The 19172-nt window shown below is 39.9% G+C and overlaps 1 protein-coding gene across 2 annotated transcripts in view; it reads right to left on the bottom strand.

Annotated features, from left to right (window-relative positions):
* Positions 1-19172, bottom strand: part of SPATA6 (spermatogenesis associated 6) — a 59513-nt gene that overhangs the window by 15831 nt on the left and 24510 nt on the right. For both annotated transcript variants that reach the window (XM_039484244.1, XM_039484245.1), the window contains exons 10-11: positions 16928-17109; positions 4260-4359 (exon numbers count right to left, since the gene is read on the bottom strand). In XM_039484244.1, the coding sequence (XP_039340178.1) occupies positions 4260-4359; positions 16928-17109 (282 nt within the window). The remainder of the gene's footprint in view (positions 1-4259; positions 4360-16927; positions 17110-19172) is intronic.

The following is a 19172-nucleotide window of genomic DNA, read 5'->3' as shown; positions in this document are numbered from 1 at the left end:
TTTCCCCATTTGCAGTTCCTCTAATAGTTAAAAGTCATTTATGGCTTCATGGGAAGACAATGTAGCCGGTCATCAGGCTGTTTTAGCAAACTAGTAAATCCTTTTATCTTAGAGTCATGGTCTGGTGTTCAGGAGAAACAGTCAAGGACTATTGGAGCTGGTTTAGGCTGTGCAAACTTTCATTACACATAGGTGCTGGACCGTCACAAAATTCAATTTGCCATCCTAAATTCATTGGCACATCAGAAGAGACTGACCTGAGCTGTACCTGTTTTTCAGTGCCTAGAACACAGAAAAATGTTACAAACATCTTGTATTTAACAGGCCGCAGGGCACCTCACACAAGGTCATGAAATTCATGTACAATTTAGGGAAGGTACAGCGTCTTCACTTACATTTAGTCAAATAATCTTAACACGCCCCCCCCCCAAAGTCTCTCTAATAGCTTTGAAAAATAGCCAAGAGTTGACAGAAAAATCAGATTGGGAGACTAGGTTCTCATACCTGAATATGAATGGGTGGGTACAAACATATGAATTATATGAATTTTAGTTACCGTCTATACTGTAAATCTGGGGATTCAGACTGAATATTTTTCATTTGACAAGAATTTCAGTCTGTGCGTACACCTAGTTTTGTAAATAAACTCGTAGATTAATAATTTGGAAAGTCAAAATTGTTGTCCTTCCTCCAAAAGAGAAGTCATAGGAGCTCATGGATGTGATTTTAGGCTAATCAGTAACAATTCATTCTCATCCCGTCATGTAAAGAAGTGATATATAGCACCATCAGTGTCAAGCTGTACCTTTCAGTCAATATGAAAATCCAACAGTCTAAAGTTAGAGCAGGTACAATATAGCACACAGCTGGTAGAGGGCGCTAAAGATACACTTCACAGAACAAGTATCGTCCAACGAAGTGGGTATTCACCCACGAAAGCTCATGCTCCAAAATGTCCATTAGTCTATAAGGTGCCACAGGATTCTTTGCTGCTCTCAGACGGTATGTCTACACTACAATTAAACACCCATGGCTGGCCCATGCCTGTTGACTTGGGCTAAGGGACTGAGTCACACAATCCAGAGCCAGCAGGTGCTGAGCCCTGTGGTCCGAAGCCACTAGGCACAGGCCAACTGGCAGTGTAGACATGCCCAGAGAGGATGCATGGAACTTGGAGTGCGAAGCCGGGGAAACATAAAAGGAGACATGAATTTTAGCATGGGAAAAGGAGACCAGGGAGAGTTAAACAGGAAGTATGGCAGAACATAGTGAGGAGGCTGGGTTGTGGGTAGAGATGGGGGAAAATATAAAGGCAGAGTGGAGCTATGGAGAGCTTTAACTACATGCGGATCTTAGATACATTTTGGATGCACTAAAAAAGGAAGAGAAGAGGGGAAGGCCAATGAGGAACAAGTATCAGAGGGGTAGCCGTGTTAGTCTGGTTCTGTAGAAGCAGCAAAGAATCCTGTGGCACCTTATAGACTAACAGATGTTTTGCAGCATGAGCTTTCGTGGGTGAATACCCACTTCTTCGGATGCAAGCCATGAGGAACAGTAACCTAGGGAGGAAGTTACTAGAGCATGGACTATCACCTTGGCAGTGGCTGTGAAAAGAAGAGACTAATTTTGGAAGTATTGTAAAAAAGGAAATGACAAGTTTTGGCAAGGGTTTGGCCATGACAGAAGAATCAACGACTAATAAAAAATGACACTAGGCATGAGAGCCTGTAATACAGGAAAAATGGTGGTGGCATGAACCAATTCAGGAAAAAGCAAAGACAATGGGGGGTAGTAGAACAGCCAAGACTGGGTTCACTATCGTGAATCAGAGGTAGCAGCAAGATGCAGAATTGGAAGTAACGATAAGAAGCAGAGAAGTAGATTTATGGATAACTGCTACTGTAAAGATAGTTATGGATGAGATGATCTAGAGAGAGTGGGAGGATAAGAGCCAAGAATAGAGTCCCAGGAACTCTGACAAAGAGGGAGAGGAGGAGAAGATAGTGCCATAGACTATAGAGCTAATTAGAAAGGAAGGAGAAAAAACAAGACACGGTACATTGAAATGGAAGACCAGGGACAAGGAGGCGTTATCAGTCCTTTCAAAGGTGAAGAGAGAGCTAAAACCATAAGATCTTGCCAAGATATTATCATGGGTTTCTTTAGCAAAAGTGGTTTTGCCACTTGACTCTACAGAAAGCTAGTTTACAAAGTGTCAAAGAGAGAGTTGGTAGGAAGGAATTGTCCATATGATCAAGAGAGGAGGGAAAGTATGATACAGTACTTGGGATTCAGTAAGATTTTCATGATGGGAGAAAAACAAGGGAATGTTTTATTATTAAGAAAATGTAGAGGATAAAGATGAGGGAAGGAAGGAGGCTTGTTCTCATGTCCAGTGACAAAAAAGTGTGATAGAACCAACATCTCAAATCAACCTTTGAAAGGACTGATAACACCTCCTTGTCCCTGGTCTTCCAATTCAATGTACCGTGTCTTGGTTTTTCCCATACTCCATTAATCTATCCATACGCACAGTGAAACCTGAGTACAGGTATAATTGCTATTTGTGCCAGAGTGCTGAAGATGTATTTGTGAAGTTCTCAGTAAAGAATGGTTTAAGGATACTCAGTGCTGCAGTAAGCTGGTATGGCATATAACATGCTTTGCTCACCCTCAGCTATGTTCCATGCACAAGTGGAGCAACAAGAGAAGTCTGCTTTGGAGATAAAAGATCTCACGAAGGGAAACTTCTCTACAGTATTCACCCCATACAATGGTAGAGCTTCAAGAGGGGAATTATCGGACTAAATGGAACATCACAAAAGTGTTTAACAGATTATCATACTGTTTAACTTGTCAATAGAGCACAAAAGGACATAGATGAACTTAAGCAACTTGAAACTTCAGGAAATAGGTTCAGACTAAAGAGATTTCTGGCTACACAGATTTGAGTTTTTTTAAGCGCAGTTCTACTCTGAAGAGTGTTATGAAAAAAAGAAGAGATTCCTTCTTGTCTTTGGATAGGGTAGCACAACAGGTGGATAGCTCAGTGGTTTGAGCATTGGCTGGTTAAACCCAGGGTTGTGAGTTCAATCCTTGAGGGGGCCATTTGGGGATTGGTTCTGCTTTGAGCAGAGGGTTGGACAAGATGATCTCTTGAGGTCCCTTCCAACCTTAATAATCTATGATTCTATGAAGTCAGGAAATCAGTTTCCATTCCCAGGTGTGCTACTGTGTGACCTTGGCAAGTCATTTCACCGTTCTGCACCTCAGTTTCCCCCTCTCTAACACTAGCTCTCTTTCGTAACCCTTTAAGTTCCACGGATGAAAACACTTAAGTATTATCACTACTGTGTAGATCTGTTCCAATTTGAGTTTTACTAGTGTTTTTACTCTCATTACCGCTGACTAGCCAACACAGCTATAGGAGAGTGACTTGGATTCCAGACTAGGTTACAGATCAGCAGCACTGTTAATTGCATTTCAACTACAGAATTATTGTTGGGGGACCATGAGCCAGAATAAACACATACTGACTTTCAGATTCCAGGTTGAGTTAGGCAATTATAATAAAACCTTTTTACTTGTAAATTGATTTGACCTGGAGTCACCAAGACACAAAAATGGAATCTCATTATGCCAATTTTACAAAATCATTTTCAGAGCAGAATTGTTTTTATGGCAGTAGAAGCTTAACTTCTTTAAAAATCTCGGTCTATGTTTCTAGGACTCAGACACACTAGAATATGGGTTCACTTATCTGACTACACATGCCTTTAAGTTCTAACTGAGAGAAGAATGAAATATGCTGATCTAGGGCATAAACTTCTTCTTTACATAAAGAGCACTCTCTTCCTCCACCATTCATAGAAGGTCTGGTAATGAATTAAAAATAACATGCATCTGAGGAATAAAGATACCTGTACAAAACAGCTGAATACAAGCATCCCCAGCTGGGTGACGTTCAGGCACTTGGGAATTAAGCTTTCTGAAGTCACATAACACATTTCTACTAAGTTTATTTTAAATTGGAGCAGGAGAGAGAAATGTAAAGATTAACACAATGTCACTATCCCTCGACGCTCTGTGAAGGAGTCACCCACAACCCCATCCATAAAGGCTGCACAGCGCCTGCCACACTGTCCATGACTTCCACAGAAAAGAAACCTTTTATTACACAAAACCTGTAGGAGGCACAATTTTTTTCCTTCAATATTTTGTGGCAAATAATGTTTTTAGCTTGTAAAAGTAAAACTTACAAATGTTAGCCTTTGCCTAGCACTGTGTGTCCTTAAAATGTTTTTCACTCGTTTATGGATCTCTTCTCCATTTGCTGGTGTAGACCAACCAAAGTTAAATCTGTAGGAGAGGGGGGGAAAAATATAAGAAATATCCTTAGTTTAAAGACGGCCAACACTTTTTGCTGTGAAGTTTTTTTAAATTAAGAAACACAAATTACTACTTTCTATTTGGAATGTATAGACGGTTCAAGTTCAATCCTCTCTTTCTCCTCTGGGATAGAGCTAAAGCAGTGATACTCAGACCTTGGTGGTATTCAAGAGCCAAATTAGCCATCAACATTACCCAAAAGAGCCATAGAAGTTTGAATTCATTGTTTCATTTACTATATATTCATATTTAAGCAGTACAACAGGGGAAATACTTAGCATATTATACCCCTATATATCGCAACCTGATATAACACGAACTTGGATATAATGTGGTAAAGCAGCGCTCCGGGGGGTGCTGGGCTGCACACTCCGGCAGATCAAAGCAAGTTCGATATAACACGGTTTCACCTATAACACGGTAAGATTTTTTGGCTCCTGAGGACAGCGTTATATCAGGGTAGAGGTATATATAATATTCTCACAGCAAAATGACTGACCAAGTATTATTTTATCAACTACAATTGGTTAATAACATAGAAAAAGCATCCTGATTGGTTAATAACTTAGATTGGTTAATAATTAAATCACACAGCGGTTTAATATTGTGTGCTGCAATGAGCCACTTGCAGCTCCTGAGCCTCACTCTGAGTATCACTGAGCTAAAGAAACCTTTCGAAGGGGGGCATTGGGAAAATATAGCCACAATTTCAAAAATGTACTAACAACAGTTTTTCTGCGTGTAATTTCCTCGATTTTTAAAATAGCCAACTGAAAAAACAGGATTTCTACCATGTTGCATCATATTAGCAGGGATGAAACCTTTAGATCCACTACACAGTCCTCTGCTACTTGAGCTAATGGAGTAACTGATAGCAACAGTAGGTTGTCAACGTCTGTGTGGACCAGCAGGAGAGTGGTATGGGACCTTTGCCAGCAGGTTTCACAGATCTCTCCTCCCAAGCTGTCACCTTGCCCAGCCAGTTCCACTTCCCCCTTTCCAGCTCCATGTCTGATCTCTCTCTCTGCTCCCCACACAGTAGCTCCCAGTCTCTACTCTCAGGCTCCTCATCCCATCAGTCTCCCCCATGCCTCCCCCCCCGTTACTTTCCCCAGCATTCACCCACACTGATTCCTAGCACCAGTCTCTTTGTCTAGCAAGTCCCAGTTTAAGAAGTCTCTACTGAGCATGTGTGAACTGCAATTTTTCAATGGCTTAAACTTTGGCCAAATTTGGGGCGATTTTAATGTGGACAACACAGGGCCATACCCTGAGAAATGTCAAGTCCCTGCTCAAAAGCACAGAGATGCTAGAGCTGTTTAAAGAAAAGGGCACTTGAATTCTTAAACATGGACAAAATGTACCTTTCACTAGCCTCTTTTTCAGAACTGAGGAGAATCATTTTGGCTGAAATTTTCAAAACCAAAATCAGCCTGAGGCACACACCCAGCATGGAAAATTTCAGCCCAAACAGCTGAAGTCTGGTAAAGTTATAAACTACTGAAAATAGAGTCTTATGGGACATGTCGGGCAACCTTAATAATAGGCAGGGCTACCAGCCCAGCCTATAATTATTATTGATTGCTCAGGCACAGTTGCTAGATAAAAGGGGGAAAAAGAGACTGCTTTTTTGCTGACCAAGAGTTTGCAAAGAAGGAAGGTTAAACTGATGATGATTAAATATGTTTATAAAAAAAACCAAAAGGTATTGCCAGGGCAGGTGGAGCTTGTCACCCTTGGTAGGCAGCTCACCTAGGAGAAGGGAAACTCCAATTTCAAACCAAAGGTTGCAGGTTTGGATAGCTGACCTATACAGCTAGTCCAGCAGACATGCTCATGTGAACTGATATCTATGTCAAGTACCCCAGAGAGCTAAAATGTTCCCTGCAAGCTATGTACAGAACCCTTGTTTGACTACTGTAACCGGGAAAAGGCTGCTAAAAAGTTAAAGAAGCAAGTGAGTAAGCAGACGTGCAAGTTGGAACGTAGAACATTCACTGGAGGAAGTCTGGAACTATGCGAGGTCTGAAAATGAGGCGAATATTAACATGACATGTATACAAGAGATCATAGGGAAAGTTGTAGATGCCAAGATGCTGGTGGATGGTTACAAAATCCATTACTCAGGGAATTAAACTTCCTGAAATAGTGTTGGAAGTTGTTCCAGTGCATTCACAGGCATATGATAGAGATTACCAGAAAGTTGGACTGACTAATGGATGTTAAATTGTGTTGGGAAGATGTCACTATCTATATAATAAGTTGATGTGCACCACAGTTAGGAGAGGATCAAAAGAGAAGTTTTTCGATGAGTTGCTGTGCCTTATTGGAAACATACCATCCAATGAGAAAACATTTACTGAAAGAGATCTAAAATGCACACATTTGAACTGACAAGGCTGGATATGAAGCAGGCCGTAAGGCACTGGAACCATGAACTTTTGAGGGAGGAAAAGGTTCTACAGACTTGTCTGGCATTGGAATTGGTGAACTGCACTTGCAGAAGAGGGAAAGCCATCTCATAACTTGTGCCAGTGGAGGACAAGTCCCAAACTGATTTCTTAGATAGATCACAAATAATGGTAAGGTAATACCCAGAGGGCGCACTGTCGGACAGCACAGACTTCTCCTTATGGACTCCAGAATGCAGAAATGTCTGAGCCCCCTGGGCACCAGCGAGGCCTAAATGATGGCAACTTAAAGATGGGAATGAGAAAATCTTCAAACAAAGAGTAATGCATAGACTTCCTGACTACACACAGGGATGGGTGGAGGACAACTGATTCCAATGAAAGTAAACTGTTAGAAATGTCAAATGAAGTCCTAGAAATGATGAAACCAATGCCAAAAAGGATATGAAGGGAGATTTGGGTGGTGGACTCCTCAAGTTAAAGAATCTGTTGGGGGTGAAAAATAGTAACCTTCAAAAACAAAATGTCTGGTCAGTGGCTTGAGGAGAGATAGGATGGCATACATGGAGGCAAACAAAGCAGCCAAAACAAGCGTTGTGGGGGCTAAAAGTGTGGCCTGTGATGTGCTATATAACCAAGTAGGAGGACATGAGGGAGAGAAGACCATCAAAAGACTTGCCAAGGCAAGAGAGAAAAATGTTGAGAGACGTGAACAAGTTTGTTTACACTAGAAATGAAAAATTCTCTGTTTATTTGCAATATTCCTTAATCAACAAAGTTTGGAGTGATTACTGTGAAAGAGTGAGGAATGAGGAGAACCCAAGGGAGGAACTAAGAACATGTAAGCTGAACTGGGGCCTGATAGATTGCATACAGAAGGAAGAGGCTACAGAGGCACTTAAGAAAATGAAAAAAGGCAAAGTACTTGGGCCACATGAAGTACTAGTGGGTGAAATTAAATCACTGAGAATGGAAAGTACTGAGTATCTTATACGTTTAATTATATTCTTAAGAAAGGGAAAATGCTGGATGAATGGCGTGAAAGCTTTGAGGTGCCTATTTTTAAACATAAAGGAGATATTACATTGTGTGCTAATTATCAACCAATTAAGCGGATATCACCTGCTGTGAAAGTATGGAAGAAGATTATTGAAAAGTGTCTATGTGGAATGCTTGAAATTTGGAAGGATCAGGCTGGATTCATGCCAGGAAGGAGCACAATTAATGCCATATGTGCACTATGAATCCCCACAGAGAAGTTCAGAGAAAAAAGATGGCAATTGAGTCTGGTCTTGGCGTATAATCATGTACCATAAGAAATAGTTTGGTATATAGTGTGTAACAGAAGGGTGTCCAAGAAGGATACCCCGTCTTATCCAGGATATGTATGACAGGGTGACTACCATAGTCAAATTGAATGGGGCCACAGTAGAGATTTTTCCAGTAAATGTTGGCAAATGTCACAGGTCAGTTTTGAGCCCCTTTATATTTGTGGTTGTCATGGATGTGCTAAGTGAGAATATATGAAGGGAGGTGCCTTGGAACCTGCTGTTTGCTGATGACTTAGTGATATATGTGAAAGATTGAGAGACTCTGCAAGCCAACTCTGAACAATGGCAACATAGTTTTGAGTGGTTGGACTTCAAGTGAATGTTGGTAAGATCAAGGTTAGGATAATTGAAGGAGAAGGACTCATCAGAAAAGATGGTATATGCAGAGAGCTTAGAAGAGTGAAAGTGATTAACTATCTAGGATCAATGGCTCATGATATCACAAAAACCAGGGGTCACCCCATGAAATTAATAGGCAGCAGCTTTAAAACAAATAAAAGGAAGTAATTCTTCACACAATGCAGAGTAAACCTAGGGAACTTGTTGCCAGTGGATGTTGTGAAGGCTAAAAATATAACAGGGTTCAAAAATGAATTAGATAAGTTCCTGGAGGATAGGTCCATCAATGGCTATTAGCCAAGATGGTCAGGGAGGCAACCCCATGCTCTGGGTGTCCCTAGCCTCTGACTATCAAATGCTGGGAGTGGAAAACGGGATGGAACACTCCATGACTGCCTGTTCTGTTCATTCCCTCTGAAGCACCTGGCACAGCACACAGAGGAAACACACGCACGCAGCCGAGTGATATCAACATTGAACAGAGCAGAGCACCACACCGGTAGCATCTGACAACACTGGCCACAGTTGGAAGATAGGATAGTGGGTTAGCTGGACCATTGGTCTGACCCAGTATGGTCGTTCTTAGGATGATGATTCCCCCTGAGTAATGCCTGGCACTACTCTAAAGCTCTGTGGTGCAAGTGGCAGCAGCTGACCTCAATAAATGTTAAAAGTCAGAGTATCTAAACCTGTAATTCGATCCATCTTAACATATGGAACAGAGACTCAGCCAGCCACAAGAAAGGAAATCAGTAGGTTCTCCACCACAGAAATTAAGACACTGAGATAGTCAAAGACAAAACAAGAAGCAATGGTCTCAAGTTACAGTGGGGGAGGTCTAGGTTGGATATTAGGAAAATCTATTTCACAAGGAGGGTGGGTGAAGCACTGGAATGGGTTACTTAGTGGAATCTCCATCCTTAGAGGTTTTTAAGGCCCCGCTTGACAAAGCTTTGGCTGGGATGATTTAGTTGGTGTTGGTCTTGCTTTGAACAGGGGATTGGACCGGATGACCTCCTGAGGTCTCTTCCAACCCTAATATTCTATGATTCTATGAAATGGTTGGACATTCTATGATAGGAAATAAAATGAGGTTGTAAGGAGCCTAATGTGGGTTTCTCCAAGTGAAGACAAGCTGAGGGAGGCTGGTCTACATTGGTATGGGCATATCAAGCAGAGATCAGACAGCTACATCAGTAGGATGGCTCTTTCATGGTTGTGCACAGATGATGACCCAGGGGAAGACTATAGGCACTGCACATTGACCAGATATCAACAGACCTCAGAAAGGCCAAACTGCACAACAGCCTCATATATGATCATGAGTTCTGGAAGAAGACTCAAAACCATCAACCCCCAAAAGGGAAGTAGCAAGAAAGATGACAATGATAACCCAAAGGTTTTGATGTGATCTAAACGCTTATTCTTCAGAGAATAACCAACCTCTAACTGAGCAACTCCAATTATGGGCAGGTTATTCCATAAGTGTTCTACTTCAAGATTTCTGTTCTTTCCTCCATTTTTCTGTATCCATTTTACCTGTTCTAAATTATTCATTATTTGGTATGCCTCCATGTCTTCCCTGTAAACAGTCCCAATCTTTTCAACCTATCCTCCTACAGAATATTTCCATGCATCTAATCATTTGTCATCCATTTTTGACCCCCTCCTGTTTCTACTATCTCCCTTTGGAGAGAGAATGCACAGAATTCACACAGTCATCCAGGTGAGGGTTATCACTGATTTATATATCGGCATATTTTCAGATTCCTTATATAGTTTAAGATTTTGTTTGCTCTTTGACCATCACTGAGCAGATTTTTTTCATTAAGCCAGACATAATGTCTTTTTCTGGAATGGTTACAGTTACTTTAAAACCTAGCAGTGTGTATGAGCAGTTCAAATGACTATTTTGTTCTCCACAAAGAACCTAAAAACAAAACAAATCTTGTCAGAGTAACAGATTTTCAATAACCATTCTTAGAAAACACAGAATGGTCTGTTGACTTTTCTTAATTGATCTGACATCAGAGAAATTATGAGTGAGAGGGCTGGATTCTGCATTTTCGTCATATAACTGAACTAGGTCTGAACATTAGAAGGAATACATTGTATTATTATCCAATAAATTGATAGAAACCTGCAGCTCTGCTGAAATGCTCTGACATAAAATGAACTAGAGCAGGTAAGAATGAAATAACTTCCCCCTTCCATACACCCCCCCCCCCAAAAAAAGAAAAAGAAAACAAGAGCAGGGTTAGTAATGTGATCTTCCAACTTCTGATCACTAATTTCAAACCCTAGCACTGGGTAAATTGCTGCTGAACTTGTGCATGTAAAAAAATGTAGATTTGCAAGCAATTCAAGTGTGCCAGTTCCTATCGCCACAAATGAAACGGTCCATGAGAGCATGGCACTTTGTCTCATGTATACAGCAATTTCAATTTGTCAGATTTGCTTTGTGTTGTTTAATACTGGAAACAGAGGTCAGCCATGTTGCTGTAGTTTATAGTATTTGCTTTTTTGAAACAGGAAATAACGCGGCTAAAGTTTGTTTGGAGGATTTCAAAGCACTGTTACTGATCTTATGTTTATAAATATCCATTGGGGTCAGATGCTTTATCTTGGAAGATATAAAACCATATTTGCTATTTTAGTCGCACATATGAGATGTATCCATGTACCACAGCAGAAGACTATGTATTTAGTGCAAAAGCTATATGCATTTCGTCAGTGGCATTACTGAACAATCCACTAGTCTGCACTGTGGTATAAGAAATGTTTGTTGATCACATAAGCCCTGAACTTAATTTACAAAAATCAAAACCTTAAGTATGATTAAAAACAGTATCAGCTCCTTTTTAATTAGTTTTGCCAGTATCTTTACTGTCTAATTTTAGTAATAACTATAAAGCCTAATCCACATTTTAAGTCAATGTTAATATTTACACCAATCAAAACTCATCCGAAAATAAAATGATGCCAGAAAATGTAACACCCATAATCTAAATTGAAACCATCTAATGATGTGATAACTCCTATTGGAGATATTTTATAAAATGGCTTTCAGAGCACAGCTTCTTAAAATATAAATAAAGGATTTTCAGTTGCCCAAAACCACTAATAATGCATTTTAAAAACCACTAGCTACTTATTTATGTGATTAAGGTGTCAGTATTCTATTGCAATGTTGGAAGAAAAGTCATTTAATTTCAATGGCTGCCCTGGTAAACTTCTATCGCTGTATTTTGTCATACTTCCAATTTTCCTTGGGACTTGCAAACATTCTGCAGTTACATCAGTTTAAATTGTTTATTGATTCCAATAGATTGTATAAACACTTTGAAAGTATAGCTCCGTGACCTAGAAAAAGCCAGATCAGAGAAGTTCTCATCATTCATTTCAAAGATGCTATGTCAAGTATGATCTAAGGTACAAAACTATTTTCCCTTGGAATGTGACTGAAGACATTTATTTTCTTTTACGAGGTAAGGACTTTTTTTAAAGTCATGCAAACAGACAACATTTACCTTAGTGCAAAAAAAAGAATCAAGTCTGGGTGTTATAATACAGATAAATACAATTCTCGGACATCCACTAGGATGGAACAGACTATTAGAAATTCAAATAGATGTGAGTATACTATTTAAACACCAGCTTACAACACTCATCTTTATAAGAAATAGGTATTTTCAAATATCAGACAATCCAAACATTCATTTGCACATAGCAAGAAATCCTACACCATCTTGGATAGCAGAGTTAATGCAAAGCTTACTGCAAAACGTTTGCATCAGGTATAACCCCTTCCCCACCAGCAAACCTTCCAACTGTGTGTGTAAATGTGTGCATGTGGCCTCCATGAAGAATTTATCAACTTCAAAGCAGAAACTTCATGCTGAGAAGAAACTACATAGAAGGACAAACTATCACAGAACAGAAATCAATAAAGTACTGTAGCAGCAGATTCACAATTGGAGAGCTCTATTGCAAGACAGAAAAAGAAAAAAAAAATAACTCCTTTGATAACTATAACCAGACAAGCAGCTAAAAGAATCTTTGAGAAACTACCCATGTAACATGAGATCATCCAGAAAAACCAAATACAGGTACACTTAATTCTAAAATGGATAGAACTTGGATACTTTGTATCTTTGCAGTACTCATGGTAACCAGAAGTAGTAACTTTATTCCCAGTTAAAGGATAGGAAGTGGCTACTTGCCAAAAACAACCTGTTCTCAGCATGTATTGCCAACACAGAGAGATGCTGTAAGGATTGGTCTTACTGGCATAATTATGTCAGTAAGAGGCGTGATTTTTTTTTTGCTGACATGATTACGGTAGTAAAAGCCCTCCTGTAGATATAGCTATACCAATAAAAGCTATATGGTTTTATAGTATATAGCTTATTTCAGTTTCCAAATCACAAGAAACTATACTGGTATAAGCACCTTTATACTGATATCGCTGCTTCCAGACTATGCCGATTTTGCTGCTTTACCTGTGAAGGAATAGCTACAACAACCACATTTTTTTAAAGTGTAGACAAGTACTAAGACTCATACTACGGCAGTACATAATTGTTTTGAGCAGTAGCTGGTGGGTGCACTCAATTCCTCGAGTGCTAAATTCTGTAGACAGGGAATGCATCAGCCCTTCTAATGGTCTCTCAGTTCCTTTCCACCCCCAGAAGCCCTGTATAGAGCTGGGCTCTGAAGCAGAAAAGAGGTAGCTCTATGGAGGCACACAGAGAACAAGAGCTCTTGCTGATAAATTTGTTAGTCTCTAAGGTCCTACAAGGACTCCTGTTCTTTTTACGGATACAGACTAACACGGCTCCTACTCTGAAACTTGCTGATAAGTAAACTTGTTTAATTTAAAGCATGAAGGCTAGCCAATCACCTTCTAAGGAGGTGGGTCTTAAGTAATGTCCTTTAATACCACCATTTGCTCTGGCTGTGGTGTCAAGAAAATAGCGATTCATAGGTGTGAACTGACCTCTAGGTAGCAATCCTACAAATTTCATATAAGGGTACACTGCATGTATACACCATCAACTGCAATGCCCTTGTTGATCGAACCCTTAAGAATTCAGGCACACCTGGTATATATATCATAACTGGATGCATTTTCTTATCCATTGTGACAGTCTTTGAGCTCAAGTGGTTGATCTCCAAATTCTTCTCCACAGACCATAAATTGTCTGACTTCTGAAATGGCTTAGTCCTGTTTAAGTAGAAGCCAGTGCTCTTGACATCCATGGTATTCAACTTCACCTCCTCAGCATAATTATGGGGCATTGTGAAAGAGACAGGCAGAGATATCAGTGATTGAGATGAAAAGTCAGATATAAATTAGTCTAGATCAGGGTAAAGTAGCCACTGGTCTTCGTGGAATATGGTATAAGGTGACAGATCATCAAGGCCTGTAATTCAAACCCTCCCGGCCAAGTTAACTGTGACAAAATAGGAGATCTTCACTGAAAAGCAATGAAGAGAGCAAGATCCTAAAAGCTCAAACACCCTCCCATGAGTTTATTTAATACCAAGTTCAAGTCCCAAAGTTGAGTAGGTTCTCGAACAGGAGTGTACAAGTTTGTATGACTTTTAAAGAAGTGTTTCACCGGGGAACAGACAAAGCCAGAGCACCTTTTCACAGGACCAAGTTCAGGGCCAACATAAGCAGTAATAGCAGATGGAAACTGCAGATGCTTACCTAAGAACAGCTTTGATAACAGAGAGAGAAGAAAGTCTAAATAAATTGGAACTGGACAGGAAACCAGGTCACAGCCTCTACGGTGAGCAAACTTTTAAAAACAGTTATATTTACCAGCATTCTGCTTTCTAGTGGAGGTGGCTTTCTGGACTCCATTTTAAGACATCTCTATAACATGAGACGAAGGACCTTGAAGTCCGGATGCATTATCCTGCTGGGACTGGGGATCTTGACTTAGGGAGAGAGTGAATAAACAACCCGGGGACAAAACTAGAAGCCAAGAACCTGGGATGAAATCATGACTCCATTGAAGTCAAAGGCAAAACTTCCAAAGACTTCAATGGAGCCAGGACACACATGATCAACTGGACCCATATTGGATTAACTAAGATCATCCAACTCTGTGCTGCCAAAACTTTCCCAGTACTCTGGGAATGAGAGAAAACAGAAGAAAGAAGTAAAAGGAGACTCTCTTGGCAATGCAAAATAAAGGAGTCCTACACATAGATCTTTGACTGTTCTCAAGCAAACCTGATTGTGGTTTGTTGTTCTGACTGGTAGCAGATGAATCCATGTTCCAGCGATCCCACCTGGCAGGAATCACACAAGCACCTGAGGGCAGGAGTGACCACTCATGATGCTCCACACCTTTCAGACTGAAATCAGCAGTTAGGGAGTTTTTACACCTGCCAGTTGCAGAATGGAAAGGATTACTTCAAACTGGATGCAGGATTCTCAAAGCCCGATTTGTCTCTCAGCACACCAAAAATGACCAAGTATCATGACTGTGCATTCTCTTCTCAGCTCCAACCAAAGAACTTAGATCTTTAGCTGGTGGAACCCATTTCAATGCCTGGCACAGCCTCCCCTAACTGGCCCTCCATACAATTTCAGAAACCCGATGTGGCCCTCAGATCAAGGTTTGCCCACCCCTGTCTTAAACCCATTGTCTTAGACGTCTCTAAGACAATGACACAAAGCAACCTAAAAATTGAGAAAAATTAAAAACAGACAAAACTTTAAAATAACAAGAAAATTTTTCAGTCTTAGCCCAACAATCTAACTATTTACTATTTGATTTATTTATCAAACACTAAAGAAAAAGGGAGCAGTTTTACGACCACTCTGGCTGGCAGGCAGGCAGGAACCGAGGGACTATTAGAAAGGGCACAGTATTTATACCGTTGCGCTATGCAATGCAGGATTCATGGAAATTATGCAAACCCTCTCCACCCCCTTCCATATATTGCTCGAAAAGGTTCTGGGACTGCATAGTTATGCAAGTAACAGGAACAGTGGGGCTCTGGGGAAGTAATATCATGAAGGACACTCACTTCACACCTGTTTAGCAAAGTTTTGTTGTTGCTATGTGCTGACTAGCATTATATAGCCTAGGCTCCATTCTAGTCTAGATGTATTGTGTTATGCTTTCAGCAATACTGACGTTCTACAGAGTTAGGTGACTTGAACAATGGTATTTTAATACATTTCGAAAAGCTGACCCTGGCTACATGTTTGCCAACTTCAAATGTAACTTTCGGTATATATTCTGTTAAAACCTTAGTACGTTTAGCAGTACTAATATTAACGTCAGATTTAGACTACGTTTTCATTGCTCCTGCCTCTTTGCTTTCTTATTTTATGATTTTGCTTCTGCCAAAAGATTTCTTTTAAACATTTACATTTTTTAAAAAGTCTTGGATCTCAAGTAAGGAAACAGTGGGTATTTATTAACAACACTGGTGCCCCCTACTGATAGGAAGGGAACACGACGTCATTGGACACAATTCTGAATCTCTGCTGGGGAAAGACCTGTGAAGTGAAACAGCAAGAATGTTGACCTGATTTTGAGCCGGACTGGCAAAGATGAGTACCATGCAAAAAAAAAAAGCTAAAGGTTGTTTTCAAAGTGTTGCTCTCTCCCGTCTACGGCCTGTGAAAGACCCACACAAGAGAATAGGGGGTAAAATCGATTAGGGTGGCATAGTGACCTTAATTACGCACAGACAGTTATCAAACACACAAACAAGGAGAAAAAAGAGAAACATTAACACACAATACACATTAATCTCTCAGTTATAGTAGTCAGAACGCTGTAAAAGTGTCAGGCAGAGGGCAATGGTAAGGGGACACCAACTTAAACTCTCACAAGGATTTAAAATCCAGCCCACATATGTCCCACTAAAACTATATTTATACATATTTTTAAAGAAAACCCTAAAGTAAAGTTTCTATTTATATAAAGAAGCTGTAATTAATTGTATTATAAATACAAACAAATACTGGGGTTGAAAAATAATCAGAAGTAAAAAGTTGAAAACACCTTCAGAATATTTTACCAATGCAATCACCACATTTAAGTTCCTGATGTTTATGTCAGTCTTTGAAACATTAGCATTTTGCTTGAGATATATAATAGACTTTCAGAGCCAAAACTTGGACTGAGTTATACCAAATATTCAAAACATGGAATTGGAGAAGACATTTTTATTGCCGTGATTTTGGGACCCATGTCAGTTGGGCTGTACTAATGCAGCTGAGAGAAGACTGACACCCTAAGTTTTGTACGTGTGATCCTTTGCCGACAGTTCAAATGACTACATAAAGTAACAGGAAATCCACAGTCATTTTAGCCTGTATAACCCCAAACAGTCAACCTACAGTTATGCAAACATAACTGTTAATCACTATTGCCAATTCTTCTAAAATTTCACAGACAACAAATGAAAACAAGCTTTTACCTTTCTCTAAGAGAAGAACGGTTTAGTACAGGACTTGTGGAATGTTTCTGCAATGAGGAGGGTGCTGAACGTATTAATGAACTAGTAGAACGAAATTGCCTAGTAGCAGTACCCGAGATCGGGTGCTCATCACAGCTGTCAGAAGAGCCATCTAAGTCTTTCCCATGATGAGACCTGATAATCTGTCAGAGAAAAAACAGCAGCAGAACTTCAAACAATATATAAGAAGTGCCTTGACTATGCCTGTGCATAAGCTAACAGGGAGCAGAGATGTACACTATCCACTTTTTCTGTATGTAAAACAAAGTTTAAAAATTAGGACTTGTCTGTATTAAGCAATACTCATAAGACAATTATTTACAGAGATTTGCATAGAACATAGGAGTGGGAACGGCAGCACCCCCCATAATTAAGATTGCATTCCAGGCTACCCCCTATTTTCAGTCACTGATATCTTTTTTGAAGTTTTCACCTTTTGGGCTGAAATTTTCCAGGATTGGTTTCTGCACAGGGACTTTAGTCTCAGCAAAAGCTCTTCAGCCATATTGGATTATCAAACAAGATGGTGGTGGGGAGGGAGACAACATTTTCCCCATTATAAGAGAAATTTTTTTGCAACTGTTTTGGACAAGCTACAGAGCTGAAAAAAATTAGAGGCAAAAATCTGAAACAGCCCTCACTGAAGAAAGTGCCTTGCAGCTTTCTAGTGAAAAGAGACTTTGGAGATTTCCACTGGAAGTGTTCTTTATTTGCCCAAGTTATGACCCTTTAAAAAATTGAATACTACACCCATACAGTGCATTTTGCATGGATTTTCTCTCTAAGCTTGTAAAGTGCTAAGGAAAGTTACACCTTGCACGCCTGAGTGATGGGGTTTGCTGCTAATGAAAAATGTGTAAGCAGTGCAAAGGGATTAGAAGGGTTGCTATATTCCTTAAGTTTCACAGAAAGGTGTCCCACTGTGATGAACCTTTAGTATTCCGCCATCTTGATCCAGCATCTCACTCCCTGCTGGTCCCATCAACTAGGGCCAAATTCTTGATCTCTAGATACTGCTTCAACCCCACAAGGGAAACCTTTGGACATGATAGAGATGCCAGAAAAAGGCTCCATGACAAAGATGTGGGGCAGGATAAGGATGCACGTTTTCCAGCTATGGGGAACAGGCCACGTCTCATCTTGTTTGCCATGCCCACTTATACAAAAATAGCATTTCTAGATCAAGATTCGATCTGTTCTCATATATTCCTACAAAGAGATTCATCATAGCCTTATTCAAATGTAACCTTGACTAAAGCTTTACACCATTGGCCTTTTAAAGCTTCCTGTATCCTGTGGGAGAAAGGAATTTAAATTTGTTATTTTACACCACGCATGTACAGGAACTCAATAATATTCCATGGGATTCTCCATGCTAGCCAGGAAACCCTCTGAAAGGCAGGACTGTATCTGACCCCATTGTACAAGACAATATTTTTAGGTGAACTTTAACCAAAGTTTAATGCCCCAGTCACACCACACAGAAGATCTAAATTAACAAATAAAAGCCAGGAGAGTCCTAACATTTTGGCCCTATGAGCTAATTCACCTAACAATTTTAAAAGAGGCAGCTGATGTTTGCTACAAAATTAGAATCCCATTCAAATGTAATCTTCAGATTAAACACACAGACAAACTGCATGCCCAAATATCATCTGCTTTATTAAATTTAACAATGATTTCCCCTTAACAGCTACATTACACCAATAGTAATTCTCAGGTCCTCTTACTCTACACAGTATTAACAACATCTAGTTCAGAGCTATACAATTATTTTTGGCAACAGAAAAGGTATATTCCCTTTTGCCTGTATTTTTTTGTTGGAACAAGGAATGCTTAAGGGCATCAGGAGAGTGATGAATTTAATCTGTATCTGTGTTATCTATGTGTTCCAAACAATGACTGCCACTACTATCTTCTTCCCTATTTGAGAAAAATGGATTTGAATTAAAACATCCATCATAAAAGCATATTTAGAAGTTCTCTGTACAGTTTATCACTTATCACTATGGAACAATCCAGAAGCAGCACAATAGATTAGATTTACATGCTACATAAAACTGCAGTCCTACATAGTGAAAGTTGAAAGGCTGACAAGAATGTTTGGCCTGAACCAGAGTTTTATCCTTTTCATTCACTTTCCTTCTCCCTCCCTGCATCATCTCTCTAGCCAGCCATTAGGAAATCTAATAGGGCACACGCACAA

This window comes from Mauremys reevesii, linkage group 8, assembly GCF_016161935.1.
Source record: "Mauremys reevesii isolate NIE-2019 linkage group 8, ASM1616193v1, whole genome shotgun sequence".
Classification (NCBI taxonomy): Eukaryota; Metazoa; Chordata; order Testudines; family Geoemydidae; genus Mauremys; species Mauremys reevesii.
The sequence above is the reverse complement of the archived record's forward strand: the minus strand, read 5'-3'. Positions and strand labels throughout refer to the sequence as shown.